The sequence below is a fragment of the Setaria italica genome, chromosome V, assembly GCF_000263155.2.
Source record: "Setaria italica strain Yugu1 chromosome V, Setaria_italica_v2.0, whole genome shotgun sequence".
NCBI classification, from domain to species: domain Eukaryota; kingdom Viridiplantae; phylum Streptophyta; class Magnoliopsida; order Poales; family Poaceae; genus Setaria; species Setaria italica.
Genome location: NC_028454.1, coordinates 2,973,701 through 2,991,223, shown reverse-complemented (window position 1 = coordinate 2,991,223; position 17,523 = coordinate 2,973,701). Strand labels below are relative to the sequence as shown.

General features: G+C 49.6%; 2 protein-coding genes across 2 annotated transcripts; one reads left to right on the top strand and one right to left on the bottom strand.

Moving 5' to 3' along the window:
* Window positions 1–2,125: 2,125 nt before the first annotated feature.
* Window positions 2,126–7,441, top strand: LOC101781756 (CBL-interacting protein kinase 1). The gene is made up of 13 exons (XM_004967556.4): window positions 2,126–2,608; window positions 2,766–2,828; window positions 4,937–5,008; window positions 5,123–5,230; window positions 5,390–5,470; window positions 5,563–5,616; window positions 5,704–5,829; window positions 5,917–6,123; window positions 6,223–6,324; window positions 6,567–6,683; window positions 6,772–6,843; window positions 6,932–7,006; window positions 7,112–7,441. Exons 1-13 carry the CDS (start codon window positions 2,420–2,422, stop codon window positions 7,235–7,237), a joined length of 1,392 nt encoding a protein of 463 aa, XP_004967613.1. The 5' UTR covers window positions 2,126–2,419; the 3' UTR covers window positions 7,238–7,441.
* Window positions 7,442–8,011: 570 nt separating this feature from the next.
* Window positions 8,012–10,475, bottom strand: LOC101781919. The gene is made up of 2 exons (XM_004971468.2): window positions 10,442–10,475; window positions 8,012–10,301 (listed from the first exon to the last, which is right to left on the bottom strand). Exons 1-2 carry the CDS (start codon window positions 10,473–10,475, stop codon window positions 9,157–9,159), a joined length of 1,179 nt encoding a protein of 392 aa, XP_004971525.1. The 3' UTR covers window positions 8,012–9,156.
* Between the last annotated feature and the right edge of the window lie 7,048 nt (window positions 10,476–17,523).

The window sequence follows — 17,523 nt, the reverse complement described above, 5'->3', positions numbered from 1 at the left end:
GTGATCTCAAGGTGTATATTATTTTTCGTTTTCATACCCAACATATCGATATTCATTGAATCACACTTTATTGTTTTGGTCCACAGGTCTCAGCTCTCTCGTACGTTAATTTAGGTTGTTCGTCTCCAAACTCCTACCATGCATCCCTCTACACCCGAGAGCTACCGAATTCTACGAAATCCAGAATCCCTACCCAAAACTTTAACCCGCCGGAGTTAATGGAGGTTGCTGGACACGAAGAACAAGGAGCCAAGCAAGTCAGGAAAAGAAAAATCAATAGTAGCTAACTATGTACATGGACTAAGCCACAAAACATCAGAACTGACAGCAAAATCCTCTTATTCACAGCGTGCATACACATATTGATGAAAGTTCGAGAATGGAACAAAAAAATCCTTTTTTTATTTACCACGCTATTGGCAGCGTGCCTACATAGAGGAACAGCCGTTGAAGGCCATGCAAGCGTATGTGCCTTACAGAACAAATAATCATTGTCCGAAAACCAACTGAAAATGACGCGGACATGAATTTGACCAAAACTTAATCAATTCTGACGCTAGGATCTTGACGTACATTAGCCAGTAGGTTCCTTCAAATATCCGGTTACCAGAGGGCCCCACAAATCATGAGACCCGAATCTTCACAAAAAAAGTTACGAATCTCCAATTTAAAAATGAATGAGCAAGTACAGATGCGATCACCGTACACAACTCAATCAGCTTAACACCAAATTAAAGATAATGGAAGCTTCGCCAACGAGCAACGAGCTAAGCAACGATCAGGCAGCACCAACAAAACACGCCATCCATTATATTCGTCAACCACTTGGGTGTTGCTTGCTTGCTTGTTACTGGATACTGGTACGCCTGTAATAGTGGTTCGTCTCAATCTCTTCGAACACGAACATAAGTACTCTCTCTTTGTTTCAAATTGTACGTCATTTTAATTTTTTAATCAGTAATTATTTGTATGCATCTAGACATACATTATATTTGGATGTATATAAATAGCTATGAAATCTAGAAAAGACAAGAGGACATGTAATTTAATTTAGGACGGAGGAGGTATATAAAATTGCAAAATCGATTCATGGCAGGATATATACGGGCACGGACTGATCCACGCGCGGCATTATATATAGTGTTTCTGTGTTTCGTCGTACCTAAAAAATTCGAATAGATGCCGATGCGTGCGAGAACAAATGAACGATGTTGTGAATGTCAAATCCACAGTTCTGCTGGCAGTTATTGCTTCAGTCCACCCGCTTTTTTTCTTGCCCTTCCTCTCGTCGACTGGCCGTCACGATGTCCATGCAGTGAGATATTGTGAAGCGCATCATGCATGTGCAGAAGCAAACAAATGGTAGTGATGCATATGAGCGCGACGACTGTGCCATCAACTTTCTGCAGATTTTGCAGCGCACCACCAAACCGATGCCACAAATGGCCGTCACGATGTCCACAAAAAATTAGAAAAAAAATTGATTAATAACAATGCCTGACGGTACAGATTTGATGCCAACGTGAAGGTACATACCGACCACGAACTTAATTATCCCGCCGCACAAATTACAGGACGGTACGCAAGTACTCGCCGAACCATTTTTGTTTAGCCAGCCGGCCGCCCCATTGCCGTTGCACGGTTCACCGCATCGACAAAGCGTGCATGCATGGAGGCGCACGGCTACGAAGCATCGCCAATGGCCAAAATGGCCAGGACGACGGCCTTTGCATTGATCGTCCGGCGTGTCCGGCTGCCTTGGCCTTTCCACGTAGCTTGCCTCCCGGGGCAGCAAAGCCCCGGCCCGGCGTGGGGCTCACCCGCAACCGATCAACTAGTACTAATCTGACGTGGATTAGGCCAATGCAGCGTGCGTCCGTGCGTGGTTGCTGATCGCTTAATCCTTTTTTAATTTGTTCACAAACATCCGCTGATGGCACGTACGGCCTGCTCTGATGGTGGATGGATGGGATGGATCGAGGAAGAAACGAGACAGCGAACTGGCCCATCCGGTTAATTAATCCTTGACAGAGTCTTTTGCGTGTGCGTTTGCTTGTTGCCCATCCGGTTACATCTCACGGAACCTCAGCCTCAGGAGACACGGAAGAAGCAAAGCAGCATCACATCGCAGGAGACAAGAGGGAACAGGAGAAGAGTAGACGACTGAGGCTAGCAAGAAGAAGAGCAGGAGCTCCTATAAGTACCCCCTCCCCTTCCCCTCTCTCTCTCCACCTCCCGGCCTCATCCGTTCCTCAGCTCCTCAGCTCTAGCGGTACAGAGAGACAGGAGATCGTCGGAGCCGGCGGCGGTGTGTGGCCGTGGAACAAACGACTCTCTGCGCGCGGATCGAGGAGTTGGGGCTCGTCGCCGACCGTCAGCTTCGTCGCGAGGTCGGGCGGCGCGCCGTTCCGTGCTGTGAATGGTGAACGGCGAGGCGGAGGCGGAGTGCACGCGGGCGTCGCTGCTGGGGAGGTATGAGATCGGGCGCACCCTCGGGGAGGGCAACTTCGGCAAGGTGAAGCACGCGCGGCACCACGCCTCCGGCGCCCACTTCGCCATCAAGATCCTCGACCGCAGCAAGATCCTCTCGCTCCGCTTCGCCGACCAGGTGAGCTTGAGCACGCGCGCGCGCGTTTCCTTCTGAATTTCCCCTCTCCATTTCCTTCCTGGCTCGCCGCCGCTGGCCGTGGCTGGCCTGACCGACGAGCACCGCCCGGTTTAATTTCTTGCGCTGATGTGATGGTGTGATGATCAACAAACAACAGATAAGGAGGGAGATCGGGACATTGAAGCTGCTCAAGCACCCGAATGTCGTCCGCTTGCACGAGGTGCGTTGCGTGTCCCGCCCAACTTCAATCCCCCCTCCTCATTTCTCGAGTAAAATTTTTCTTGTCGGATGCTTCTCCTCTTTCCTGGACTCAGTTTTTTTCCTGGATTAATTAATTGTCACGATCTCATCTCCTGGAATTCCATGGGGTTCTTGCGGCACTAGAAACCTACGAACTTGCAGTGCTCCATAAGAGATTATTGATTGTAGACTAGTATCAAGATGTGCTAACTTGCAAGTAACGGAACGCTTGGCTTTTTCTTGAAACCACGATAAGGATTAGCCGTTTTGCTTGCGCGGACGAAATTCTGCGATAAAGAAACATTTCTCCTCTGCTCTCGTTGCTTGCTTCGCAAATGCTGTTCACGCGGAAAACACCGGGAGCGGGAGGGGGAGGGGGGCTTTGCCTGCAGCACCGGCGAAGTTTTCGCTGCTGGTTCTCGCGCGCACGCCAGGGATCACCACCGCCGCCGCACCCGCACGGCATCTCGCCGCAGTTTGCTCCGGCAGCTGTCCGTTTCGGTTCCACGAGCCGTCCTGGACGCGGTCTATTCACCAAGGCTGGGCTCAGCGCGGAACGCGCGCCTTCGCCTCGCCACATGCACGCAGCTGCTAGCCTCCTAGCACCATAGTCCATAGACGCCGGCCAGGAGGTTCACGGGCTCTTCTTCCCTTCAAAAGAAAAAAAGGAATTTCACGGGATCCTTGAAGCTCTGAAAAAAATTGCGCGAAAACGTTGTGATTCGCTCAGATTTTTGTGAAATCTTTTGTAACACAAAAAAGGAATATCTTCATTCTTGTGAAAGACGTTGCATTTCAACCGACAACCGAGACTTGGCTCTGTGTTTGGATACCTTTTGCTAAACTTTAGCACATGTCGTATCAGATGTTTGGATACTAATTAGTAGTATTAATATAGTCTAATTACAAAACTAATTGGAAGTATAATTCACGAGATGAATCTATTAAACCTAACTAGTCAATGATTTGATAATGCGGTGCTACAGTAACTATTTGCTAATGATGGATTAATTAGTCTTAATAGATTCATCTCGCGAATTAGACTCCATCTGTATAATTAATTTTATAATTACCTTATATTTAATTCTTCCAATTCGACCGATGTTACCTACTAGCACCTGGAATTCGATTCCTGAAACCATCGTCATGCTGAAAGCGTCAGATACGTCTCTGCTGAACTCTCTCGGCAAGCGAGCCCAGCCGACGACGGTTTCCGCTCCCCACAGTACTACGACGAGTAGCACGGAGGGCCGGGCCCACCTGGTGGCACGCATATTATATGCCTCTTGGGCTACCTGTCGAGCCATCTGGCCGGCTCCTAGGCGGGCCCCGCCGCCTGCCCCGCACGCAGCGGCCCTGCTGGAGCCTGGGCCCCGCCGCGTCGGCCTCACACCGGCCCGGTACATCTGGCCAGGCAGGTCTATCTCTACAGTACACACGTACCCTCTCGAGCCGTTGCACCAAGTCATCCACAAATCGCGTGGGCCCCGCTTGCGACACTTGTCAAGCGGGCCCCGCACACGTGTTCGGCGGCCCACAACTCTGCTTGCCTCTCTCTCGCTCTCTGAAGTCGGGAGTCGGGACGGGATGGTTGAACAGTATGGCGATAGGTTTGGAGGGGCAAGAGGCTCCCCACCTCCGCCACCTAACGAGAGCTTTTCCCCTTCCTCCTCGCCCTCGCGTCAACTGACATCGAGTACGGCTAGTACCAGTAAAGAAGACCTCAGCATTCTTGCCAATAATTGCGATGAGCCTCACAATAGATGCGGGGAAAAGAAGACGGAATTTGGGAGAAACGATAGATGCAGGGAAAAGTTGTGGGTGTGATCGTCCACGCCAAATTTGTCTACGCGGCAGCCGGTTGTTGCTGTCACTACTCGCTATCTCTAGACCATTATCTGGTCCTACAGTGCAATTTGCAATGCCCATGTCTCATCCAGGACATAATTACTGAAAAAATATCAGAATCCAGTCCGCTGGGGGGGGGGGGGGGGGGTTATAAGAGCAATAATTCGTTGATCTGTGTGGAACTGGAAGGTCGGAAAGGAAGGATCGTGATTGATGTTGGGATGAACCATTTTTCTGCAGGTTGCTGCTAGCAAAACGAAGATTTACATGGTGCTTGAGTTCGTCAACGGCGGCGAGCTTTTTGACAAGATTGTAAGCCACCAAAACCGCATCGAAAATGTTGCTCCTTTTCTTGTAAGAAACTAAAAACCAGCACCACATGTTAGATTCTAACGCTCTTTTCTCCTTCCGCTGCAACTATGAAAGGCTATAAAGGGAAAACTGTCTGAGAATGAGGGAAGGAGGCTTTTCCAGCAGCTGATTGATGGCGTGAGCTATTGCCATGATAAAGGTGTCTACCACAGGGACCTTAAGGTATTCAAAATACTTAATCTGTAATTATATTCGAACTGTAAACGCCGGAACTGTTTATCAGTTTGAATGCTCTTGCATCATATATGTACCAGCATGGAACTCAAAGAAGGATTTGATTCCTCTGTGACAGCTGTATTCTTCTTTACTCTACTATTACAGCCAGAGAACGTTCTCGTTGATCGGAAAGGCAACATCAAGATCTCCGACTTTGGTCTTAGCGCTTTACCTCAACATCTCGGGGTAAGATGATATGATTTGATCAGCTGTACTCTGTACATAATTATGGCTCTATTGCATAATTTACTGAACGACGTGCACTTCACAACTTTCAGAATGATGGACTTCTGCACACAACATGTGGCAGCCCCAATTACATCGCTCCTGAGGTATTAACCAACAACAGAAAGTAGTACGAGATAAGCAATTTCATTCATTTGTCCTGTAGGTGCTAATTCTGCGACAAATTCATGCAGGTTTTGCAAAATAGAGGTTACGATGGCTCCTTGTCAGATATCTGGTCTTGTGGAGTAATCCTATATGTAATGCTTGTTGGTTCCCTTCCCTTCGATGATAGGAATCTTGTTGTTCTCTATCAGAAGGTTGGTATTAGTACAATCAGCTTTGAACTTTGCTCTATATAAAAGTTCAGACCATCCTGATGGTGCCAAATTATTATGTTACTCTAGATTTTCAAGGGGGACTGTCAGATCCCGAGATGGCTTTCACCTGCTGCACAGGACCTTCTTAGGAAGATTCTTGAACCAAATCCGATGAAAAGGATTGACATCACGGGTATCAAACAGCATGAGTGGTTTCAGAAGGACTACATTCCTGCTGTTCCATACGATGACGATGAAGATGTACTTCCTGGTTTAGTTCTCCCAATCAAAGAGGTATATACAGTTAGGAGAGAACTTAGGAATAGGATAAAGTAGTCAATACCTTCTGTTTCATGTTCATTGAAGCTGACCTTTGATTTCTTGTTCTTGAAGCAAATTGATGAACCAGCACAAGAAAAGCGAACTCATATCAATGCTTTTCAGTTGATCGGAATGGCTTCGTCCCTTGATCTTTCTGGTTTCTTCGAGGAAGAGGTTTGTATCTGTACAGTTTCTTTTCATTTATTTCTTCTATGTCATCCAGATCTCAATCAAAAAATATTTTGTACAGTTCAATTAACATCACGGCATTATTATAAGCCAGCACTCGTCTCTTGTATCTTGAAATTGTGGGCACTCATATGAACATGTCTGGATACCTGCACATTCAGAGTTGTGTGTTGATAACGAAGCCTGAATAATTCACCTGACTTTTATGGTTGATGGATTCATTGCAGGATGTGGCTCAAAGAAAGATTCGGTTCACATCAATGCATCCACCCAAAGATTTATTTGACAAGATTGAGAATGTCGTGACAGAGATGGGATTCAAAGTTCATAGGGGACCGAGCAAGGTAGATAAGCATGGGATTTTCACCATAACATTGTTCTTACAGACATGGTAGGAGAGCTGAAATGAACTAAAAGTCTGGTGTTTTGCAGCTCAAAGTATTGAAAAATTGCAAAGGTTCCAAGAACTCCAGGAATCCCTCATCATTTTTGGTGTGCACTGAGGTAAAATGATGCAGGACACCTTCCTTCTGTTCAATGCAGAAAGGAATAGATACCAGTTGAAACTTACAGTACAATTCTGACCTTCCAGGTGTTTGAGCTAGGGCCATCTTTGTATGTCGTAGAACTGAAGAAATCCCATGGAGACTCTACATTGTATAGACAGGTAACCATGCACACCAGTACTTACCATCACTGTTTATCAGATAAACTAGTGGAGTTGTATGTCCATTGCTGCATCTAAAAGTGCAACTGCGGAAATGTTTGGCAGCTATGTGAGAGGCTCTCAGACGAGCTGGGGGTGTGCAAGACAGAGGAGATTATGAGGACCGAATCGCTGGGTGACTCAGATATGTCCAGTGTCGACGGCGAAGCACTACCTTTGTCTGGTTTCTGATCATTGCTTCCCTGCGTGGTTTTAGGCACAGGGGATGAGGAACATACTCGTTCCTGATGCAGTTCTAGGTTAGGGTCATGTACAAAGCGAGTGGCGCAAATTGGCCACCGGGTTGAATATATACTCCCTCCGTTCGCGAAAGTATGACGTTTCCGACCGGTTCGGGGAAATTAAGGAACCGACGAATTTACTCTTTTGCCCAAACACCGCTCGTCGATTCGTCGATGCAGCTCCGACCTGAATAAGATAGCGCCGCCGCGCTCCTCGTGGGACGGCATGGAGCTCAAAATTGGGTTCCTCACCCTGGACACCTCCTCCACACAGTCGGCCTGAGGCCCTCCCCGTCGCCCCTCCCTCTGCCACGGCACCGGTGCTGCATCCAGGCAAGGCGACGCCGGCGACATGGGACGTCCTCTCCTCGAGCCAGCTTTGCCCAGCCATGGCCCATGATTCCTCCCGCACGCCACGCCTCTGTCTGTCCTCGACAGCTTATCCCCTGACGCCGGACCATAGCAGATCGCGGAGCAGCGCCATGAACAGGCAAGTTTTGAAGGATCTGGGCAGGTCCCAATCTGATCCGGGCAGCGTAGGTGCGAGGATGCTGCCTCACACGGGATGCGGTCATCTTGAGCTGCAAGATGTGGAGGTTGGGGGCAGCACGCGGGAGGTGTGGATGGCGGCGGCGACGCGGGAGCAAGGACGATGCGCGGGGTATCGGAGGTTGCGAGGAAGACGCGGGAGCAAGCACTTGAACTAAAACGTCATATATTTGTGGTCATTCTAATTTGAACTGGAGCGTCAAATAAAAACGAACGGAAGAGTATATAAGAAATGATTTGTTGTAGCCTGTCTCTTCCCCGGATCCTCATTGTGATCCATAATTAATTACCGCAAAATCATGTTCATTTTTTAAAAGGACGCTATTGCTAAATCACCAGCAACGGATGCTGATGCAGAAATCTGGTTGATCATGATGTGAGAAGCAGGGTCCAGTACTGTTCACAGTCATAGCAATCAAGTACAGTCAAAAGTAATTTAGTAGCTCAAGAAAACAAATTACTACTTCCTTCAAATCAGAGAAACTGAGCTAAGGGCAAGATTCACAGAGGCAGGTGGACTAAGCAATGGAGGAAACTCTCCAGACTGATAAAATGCACTCCAGTTGTAGTCATTTCATCCTGTCAGTATAAACGCATACAGCACACTTCAATGCAAGCAAAATCTGTTCAAAAAACATTGCAAGGAAACACACACAACAACTGTATGTATATCTAGATAACTTCAGAAGCTTTATCTCTTGGGGCTTTTGAAGTTTAAATCTGCATATGGCATCAAGTTTAAATCTTGCAATGTTCAAGAAAACAAATGACTGCATCCAAATCAGAGGAACTGAGCTAGAGAAAAAGATATGCAGAGACGGACAAAGCAACGGAGGAAACTTCAGATTGATAAAATGCACTCCAGTTGTAGTTATTTCAGCCTGTCAATATAAACAGATATAGCACACTGCAACATTGCAAGAAAAATCTGTTAAAGAAACATTGCAAGCAAAAACGCACAACTGTATGGATATTGAGATAACTTCAGAAGCTCTACCTTTTGGGGGTTTGAAGATTAAATCTGCATATGGCATCAATTTCAGAATACCTGCACCCATTACATTGTTCACTGCTAAATTGCTAATAGCATCATACATGGCAACATGGAATGTCAAACCAAGATATACGATACGATACATGTCAGACGAACAAACGATTCAACCAGAACAGATCTCAACTATAATTCTGGGGCACACGAATGCAGCATATGTACCCCATATATCTGAAATCACTGACCAAGAACTAAACAAGTTTTGATAAAGTATAGTAAGGAAACACCTCCCTTCAATTTGACGACATCAAGCTCGATCCAGAGCATCGTTACATCTCCTCATCATCATCCGGAATCTTGTCCTGGAACAGTTGCAGCGTCCTCTGCATCTTGGGGGGCTTGGGGCTGGCGCTGACCTTGTTGTCGGCCGGGAACAGCTGCAGCGTCCGCGGCGCCGGCGGGGGGCTGGCCCTGGCGGCTTCGGCGGCAGCCATCGCCATCTCCTTGACGCCAAACAGGTCCAGCATCCGCGGCGGCGTGGGGTTAGCCCTGGAGGACTCGGCTGCTGCCCTCGTCACCTCATTGGCGCCGAACCGCGGCGGCGACCATGACGACCACGGTGGCGTGTGGCTGGAGCCGGCGCCGGGAGCCACCGCCGCCGCCGTGGCGCACCCCGTGCCAATGCTCAGCGCGGCCAGAGGTGGCATCGTGCGGTGGTGCACCAGAAGCGCTTCCTCCTTGTTCGCCTGACTACCTTCTCCAGACGCGGCCAGGTGATCCTCGTGCGGCGGCGGCGCGTCCACGATGTTCGTTCCACTGCCTTGTTCCGGCGCCGCCAGGCGATCATTCCCGGCGGCCTGCAGTGGAACCACCGGCCGGGGGTGCAAGTTCCAGGGCGGCTCCTGCCCATCGAGGCCGAGGGCCACGCTGACGGCGCGGTATGCCCTCCTCCGCGCGGCCTCGGCCTCCCAGGCCATCCGCTCCGCCGCGGCGCTCGCCGCGGCCGCTTCATGCTTGAGGAGCGCCAGCGCCGTCCGCGCCGCCAGCAGGAGCACCCTCGCGGCGCGCGTGTCGAGCGGCACCCCGCAGGGCGGCGCGTAGGTGAAGGGCCTCCCCTCCTCGGCCGCGGTGCAGGCGGGGCAGACGAAGCCGCCTCCGTCGGCGGGGTAGAGGCAGGCCAGGTGCGCGACGGCACTGCGGCAGACGCGGCAGGTGGCGGTCGGGGCGGGCGGGGCCATGAGGGGGTCGCCATCGTCGTAGTGGGACGACGGCGAGGTGACGATGAAAAAGCAGCAGCAGCAGTAGAGCGAGCGATCGGAGAGGAGGATGCAGGAGCTGCAGAGGCGGTAGCGCTCGCCGCGGCGGTACGCGTGGTGTAGTGGCCAGGTGTCCAGGTCGGAGGCGCAGCCGTTGCCGTTGCAGCCGTGGGGCTTCCCGAATGGCCCCGACCTCGACGAGGAATTCATCGGAGGCGCTGGGCCGTCGGGAGAAGAGGAAACGGTGTTAGTCGATTAGGGTTTCTAGAGAGAAAAAAAGGATGGCCCCCCAATATTTCACAAATCAGCAAAATCTCAGCCCAAACTAGTGCAAAATCTCCATAGAGGTAGAGAATACCTGTCAGAATCTCTTTCCCCTTCTCTTTAGCCATGAGAAATTTCTTGATAGGGCCACTACTTGTCGGCGAAGGAGATCCGGCTACAGCGGTACGACACGGGTACAGAGGATGAGCAATACACTAAGATTGAGGGTCCACCGCAATTTCCACAATAGATCTTGAGTACACGGATAGTTTATCTATGACGGCGCACCGAGAGATAGGTGCATCGTTGAATGTGGAAGAAGGTGGAATGGCTGCGGCTAGGTTTTAGAGTGTGGATGGGTTATTTATGGTAGAGTGCTTGGACCACGAGGGGAGAGGGGAGCAGGTGGCGGCTAGGGTTTCGAGACAAGGTTGTCAAATCCCAATCATCATGCTTATGTCATAGTAAAAAAAACAACCGGTTCGCTGGTTCAACAAGAAAACCAGGAACATGTGACCTCACTAGTCAAATTCAACTAAAATATCAGCCAAGTAGTTGACCAATAAGAATGAATACTACAAAATATCAAAAAAAAGTTAATGCCATAAAGAGGGAAACAAACCCACGGTGCTCCAGGCCGATGTGCATAGTTGGATGCACATCGAACGGTGCAGCTTGGAGGCGCTTTGGACTGGGGCTGTGATTTTGAGAAAGTATGAGGGGCTAAAATGCAAATTGCATCTCCAATAGTGCTGTGAGCTGCACCGTCCAATGTGCATCCAATGATGCACATTCGACCACAAGCATGGGAACATCAGCCAGTGCAGGAGCACAAGAACTTTTCTCATGTACATCATTGTCGAATGTGAAGAAGATGGATTGTTGGTGGCTAGGTTTTAGAGTATAGATGGGTTATTTATGATAGACCATGCATGCCATGGAGGAGAGGAGAGCGAACGGTGACTAGAGTTTGGGGATAAAGTTGTCGAAACCCAATCATCATTATCACATTATGATTTCGTAGTAAAAAAACATGCTAGTTCTCTAGTTGAACAAGAAAAACAAAGAAACGGTGACCTCACTAGTTCGATTGAACTAAAATATCATCAAAGCAGGTGGACCAATAGGATTGGACAGCACCAATGGTTGAGCTACTATAAAATAGATTTAAATGTGGTAAAGCTGTAATCAAACCAACAACCTCAAGAACAGCACACAAGAAGCTCACCAATGCTGACAAAACCAAATATGCTTAGTTATTTTGCGAAGATAATGTGAAGAAAAATTCTAATTTTACATTATATTTCATAGATATGTTACTTGAAATAATTAATTTGTTACTTTTTTATAAATGGGTTGTACGGTTGTTAAACCAGCTCATCGGCTCTCATTCGGTCCTTTTTTCTATGGCAAATGGTTATCGCCAAATTTGGAGCTAGAGATGAGGGTGATTGATGTATCCAATTGAACTATTAGGTCTTATTTTTATAATTAAAATCAATATTTGAGCTATTTATTTTTATCCTATACACTTGAAATCTTACACGGATCTCAAAGCTAACAAATACTTGTTGAGATCCTAGTTGAGCCATAATGAAGCTACCCGGATAGTAAGATCTAGCCAATTATGATTTCAATGATCTTACTCAAGGAAGATTAAATCATAGACGACGATTACATATTACATCCAAGAAAGGTCTGTAATCTCTAATGAACAAACATGCTCCATTCCCTCTCGCTTTTATTTGGCCATGCCATCAAGTATTGCGGGCCTTTAGATCGAGATAAGCTTGATCTCTACCGTTTATTTCGCTGCCTTTCTAACGTGATTCTAGATAACGCATGGCTCTTGCTGATAGATCACGGAAAGGCTCGAGTCTAGAGCCGTGACTCTCCGAAGCTAGCACACGCCGCTCACCCTCCACATAAACCTTCCTCTAATGCTACATCTCCCTCTCCACCTCATTGGTGCAATGGGACCCCAACACATCTCTCTCTCCCACATTCCAAGAGGCGATGACGACCACCATTGGATCGACCACATGAGGAGAGAGCTTCAATGACGGATCATGGAGGCTCCGGCACCAGCACCAGTAGATATGAGTGCGCTACCACTGCAGGTGGACCTCCTCTTTGTGCACTGGCTCTTGCACCCCCAGTCTCATTCACAAGGTCAAGCTGTTCAATACCAGGACGATGTGGGCCGCAATGTTGGCATCACCGTGTATTTTTACCACAATATGACTTCTATTTAACCGGCGGAAGGAAGATGGAGAACAACAAAGAAGATAGTGAAGAGAAATAGAAGTGGAGCTGCAGGATGTAAGGCAACAATTGCAAATGCTAAATTGAACGCAAGAGATGTCGAACCTTCTACAGACGCTTCCTCATCTAGCGTTATATCCAAAAAAGCTTCTGGCATTTCTCCAATCAAGACAAGACAAACTATGGCAACAGTTTATCATTTTGTAAAAAAGGTATTACCCCTCCTTTTGCTGTAAAAATGGGTCTTATGCAGCTGCATCTAATTAAGTGCTTACTCCCAACCGGAAAGACACTAAGTACCTACTGTAGGATCCATTAGACTAAAATTTACATTACGGGAGAACTGACCTTCCATCCTATTACTTTTGTCCCGGTTGACTTTGGACCCGGGATTACCTTTATCCCGGGTCAAAAATGAGGCACCGAAGGCACCAACAGGAGGCGCTTTAGTCCCGGTTGTAACGGCTAACAAATCTAGCACCGACGCCCCTTCCTTTAGTCCCGGTTGGAAGCCCCCCTTTTATCCCGGTTGCCCCCTTTTGTCCCGGTTGGCAACCGGGACAAAAGGGGGAGCCATTAGTTCCAGTTGGTGGCTTCAACCGGGACAAAACACCCTTCCCATGCGACCCCCCCTCTCTCCACATTATCTTCTTCTCACACCCTTCCTTCCTTATCCTCGCGCAGCACTCTCTCCCTGCTTTCTCCTCCACCGGTGCCTCCTCTCCCTCTCCTCCTCTCTCCTCTTTGCACTGTCGCGCGCCTCCTCCTCTCCTGCCCCCTCCCCCTCTGCTGCCCCTCCCCTTCCCCCTTTGCTCGCGGCAGTGGGATGAGGGCAAGGTAGTAGGCGCGCAGAGGAGCGGCGTTGTGGCGGATCCACTTCGGATTTGCTTGATTAAACATGGTTAAGTCGCCTGATATGCGACACTCATGCCTTAACCAAGTAAACACGAAGTGCCGTCGGATTTCCTCCGATTTAACCACTTGAACAGGACCAAGTTAGCAAACTCACGCGAAGGTGAGCGGTTTCAGAGAATACAACAAGTCCACCGAGTTAACAAATTAACCATTTAGTTTGGTTATAAAACAACATTAGAGTTTACAAGATCAGAAGAAAAACCACAAAAGGTAAAACCACTAGCGGAAGCTAACTCGTCGAGGTCGGACATTCCGGGTGAAGCCAACCGAAACGTCAATGATCCCTCTCCTCGCCGTCCGAGGAGGGATCCCACTCAACCGTCCAACCCGGAGGGAGTTGGGGCGGCCAAGTGCCAGCAGAAGGAGGCTCAAAGGCAGCAACTTCACCTGAAAAAGAAGAGCCACAACAAGGCTGAGCTACTAAGCTCAACAAGACTTAACCGACAGGGAGCGCGCTAAGCTACCTCTTCTAGACATGCAAGGCTTGTTGGCTGAGGGGTTTGTTTGCCAAAAGCGCTAGGTGTATCCCTACTTTCAAGTTTTAGCTCCGGTTCTAAGTTCATTATCCGATCTAGGTTTGCAACCTACTCTAAACAAACATAGAACCAAACAAAGGTATACACATCATCATCAAAACCATGCCATCATCAGCTTCCTTATTTACTCAGGGTGACATAGCGATCAAGCAGTCTCAAACTATGAGAGGCAGACGAATCGATTCGAGTTTCTTAACCATGCATGGCGAACCTAATCTCACGACATCCGTGCACCACAAGGGTCGCTTCCTTTGTCGGCCGTCCCCATCAATTCCCAGGCGCGTGTCAGGTCCAAACTTCCCTTGGCATGCAATACTCCACAGTCCCAGCCTCTACCGTACTGTGACCGCACTTGCACCCACATGATGCACCATGGGAACCTCGTTCCAGGGACAGCAGGGGTATAAGCCACGCCCTAGTTCAATCAGGTACTAGGCTTCCCCATCCCATACTAGGTATGAGATTAGTACTTTCAAACACTTGATCACGAACACCACCACTGTCAGGCCTTAGCATGTTTCATAGACAGACGGGGCGATCAACCGACCACCAAAGAGTTACCCAAAACCCTGCCCCGTCCATCGTCCTTATAGTTGTAACAGAAGGGAAAACAACCAACTCCTACAACTCGCGAGTGACAAGGAATCACTCGGCTTTTACCGTTTCCTATTTAAGCAAAGCATCTACTCGGTCCAACAGCTAGTGTTCAGATCAAGGGAGCTAAGTTATGCATCTATGGTTCCAAACAATTCCTATACGTAAATGCACAAGCATGTTAAAGAAGGCATGCGCAAGTTTGGTAAAACATAGGGAATTCATGCATCCGGGGCTTGCCTTCAAGCAAGGAGGAGGGAAACTGTTCTTCTGCTTGGGCGGCTTCGGCTTCTGGAGGCAGGAGCTTAGCTACACCTTCGTCTTCTGGTGCCGGGTGCAGCTCGTAGTAGCCATCGGCGAGACGCAGCTCTACACGAATGCAAAGCATGGGTTAGCATTTAGACGGTTATTTCAACAACAACACTTGCAAGTTTGAGCCCAGAAACTTGCGGCAAGTTACAGGAGGGTGGGGAGGTTCAATGGAGTTGATGGAGATCAAGATGTATGGGTCGGAGGGGTAGGAACTTATGATCTGACCCTTAATCTAGAGGAATAGATGTGCTAGGGGTCCTCAGACTCAACGCTGAAAAGTCCCCAAGTTTTACACATACACCCTCGGTTCAAGGAAAAAGATACAGCCGAGCCCTCGGGCGAGGCGGAGAAGGGTCGGCGGAACAGACAGGGTCGGGCGAGACGGAACCGGGGTCGAGCGGATAGGAGGGGTCGGATGAGGCGAACAAGGGTCGGCGGCCTACCTTCGTCTTACAGAGAAGGCTTGGGCGGAAGGACTAAGGGGCGTGGGACAGCGGCGAGGATGTCCGGCGGTGTTCCGGTGGCGGTGGTGCTTCTTGTGGATCACAAGCAAACTCTTGGGCATCACTGAAAGTAGTGACTGGTGGATTGGGGAAAAGGTGGTGTTTGAGCAGAGAGGAGAGTTCCTCAGATTTCGGTGGTAGCGCTGTGAGCACGAACAGGGAGCAAGAGAGAGGGCAGCGATGGCAAAGGGGAACTCCGGCGGGGCTTCTGCAATCCCTTTTATAGCTGCACGGAAGAGAGAAGGGGGAGCGGTGCGAAGGCCGGGAAGAAACGATGGAGTGCTCTACCGGGGTGGCGATTGAGCGATGAGGGCGGTGGAGCAGGACTTCGGGGATGACACCGGCGGTCATTGGGCACCGACGTCAGGGCGGCGCAGGCGCGGGTTTGCCGGTGGTTGAGATTTGGCGGAAGTGGGCGTCGTCATGCGGTGGAGCTGATGGAAGTGACCGGGAAAACGGCGCTAGAAACGAGGGCGCACAGGTGAGAAGACAGGCGGCTGCGGTCGCGCGGACGAGCGCGGAGCAACAGATTGTAGGGGCGGAGCTTCTGACAAGGCGGAAAAGGAGCTGTCGCTGCTGCGGTCTGGGTTGGCGGAGGAGGAATCATCGCGTAGCGAGGACCGGGCGGCGCGACTGTGGTGAGGTGACGGAAAAGACGGGCGACATCGGGCTCTGCAGTCGGGATCTGGCGATGTGATGATGGGCGCGTGCGGCGATGTGCTGCAGAAAGGGTAGCAGAGGAGCTTCCGTCGCGATTGGAGAAGGGGCGCGAGAATCCATCTGGTCGTGTCCGGTGACTAGGCGGAGCGGCGGGCGTTGGAGGAGTTGAGCCACGCGGCTGGGGAACTCTGAAGCGGGCATGCAACTCGAGTGCGCCTGTCGCGGGAGATCTGGGGGGGGAATCTAGTGGGCCCATCGGTCACTCCTAGTGGTCCACGGCGCGAACTGAAGGGCGACGCTGTGGGATGGCTTAGAAAGATCCGACGGTGGGTTGGGGGTCGGCGGGGTCGGAACTGGGGAGACCACGGCGAGGGGTCGGATCGAAGGGGTCGGGAGCTCTGGAGGTGGAACACTTAGGCTTGGGAAAACTGAGACAGGTGATCAGGGACTCGGATTAAGATTGACGCGAAGGATTTTCATCCGAGGCCATTACAGGCGCTGGCCAGCCGGAGGCGGCCCCTTGAGCTGGCGCGGGCGGGCGACGGGTGGCTGAGCAGCGGCGGGCGCAACGCGGGCGGGCGGGCGATGGAGGCGGGTGGTGGCGGGCGGAGGCGGAGCTGAGGCGGGAGGTGGGCGGGAGGGCGGGGGGCGAGCGAGCGGGCATAGGCGGCGAGCGGAGGTGGGCAGGCGACCAGCCGGCGCTGGTGGCCCATTTTTTTTTATTTTTTTAACCTTTTTAGTCCCGATTAGTATTATCAACCGGGACTAAAGGGGGTCTTTAGTCCTGGGTGAATGACCTAGAACTAAAGGACCCCCTTTTATCTCGAAAACTTAGTCTCGGTTGGATTTTTAGGATCTATGACCCTATCCAACTAGGACTAAAGTCGCGTTTCCTAGTAGTGTTAGCATTTAGTAACTAAATTGTGTTTTTTCTATCAGTTCCTATGTATGTATACTCCAGACAATGTGTTGATACCTAAAAAGACGGTTAAGAAGGGCAACGGGCTAAAAAAAATAATGGCAAACCTGCAGTATTGCGTGGCAAGGCCGCGCCTGTAGTTGTAGTAGAGTATAGAGATACACGATTGGTCTGAGTTGACAAAACAATTGGCAACAATTGTTATTTTCCTATAGGCATGTTGGACTGGGTTGGGATCTAGCACATATATACTTTCACACAACTTTTACGACTGCACCCATGTTAGATCGAAAAACTCATCTCAAATAGATTCATTACTTTCCTAATCTCAAGTAACTGTGCCTTGAAGTAAATGGTTAAATAGATATCATTTTAATTACTTCATATTTCATGATCTTGTTTTATTCAAATAAAATTAGAGCTCGATCTTAATAATCATGATTTTACTATTATTTCATTATGCTAAATATAT

Excerpts from the sequence above, each read along its gene's own strand:
- LOC101781756 (XM_004967556.4), top strand. The coding sequence starts at position 2,420 with ATGGTGAACGGCGAGGCGGAGGCGGAGTGCACGCGGGCGTCGCTGCTG. Across the intron at positions 5,009-5,122 it reads GCGAGCTTTTTGACAAGATT|GCTATAAAGGGAAAACTGTC; the intron begins GTAAGCCACCAA and ends CAACTATGAAAG. Across the intron at positions 5,471-5,562 it reads CTTTACCTCAACATCTCGGG|AATGATGGACTTCTGCACAC; the intron begins GTAAGATGATAT and ends CACAACTTTCAG.
- LOC101781919 (XM_004971468.2), bottom strand. The coding sequence starts at position 10,475 with ATGGCTAAAGAGAAGGGGAAAGAGATTCTGACAG. Across the intron at positions 10,302-10,441 it reads GGGGAAAGAGATTCTGACAG|CGCCTCCGATGAATTCCTCG; the intron begins GTATTCTCTACC and ends CCGACGGCCCAG.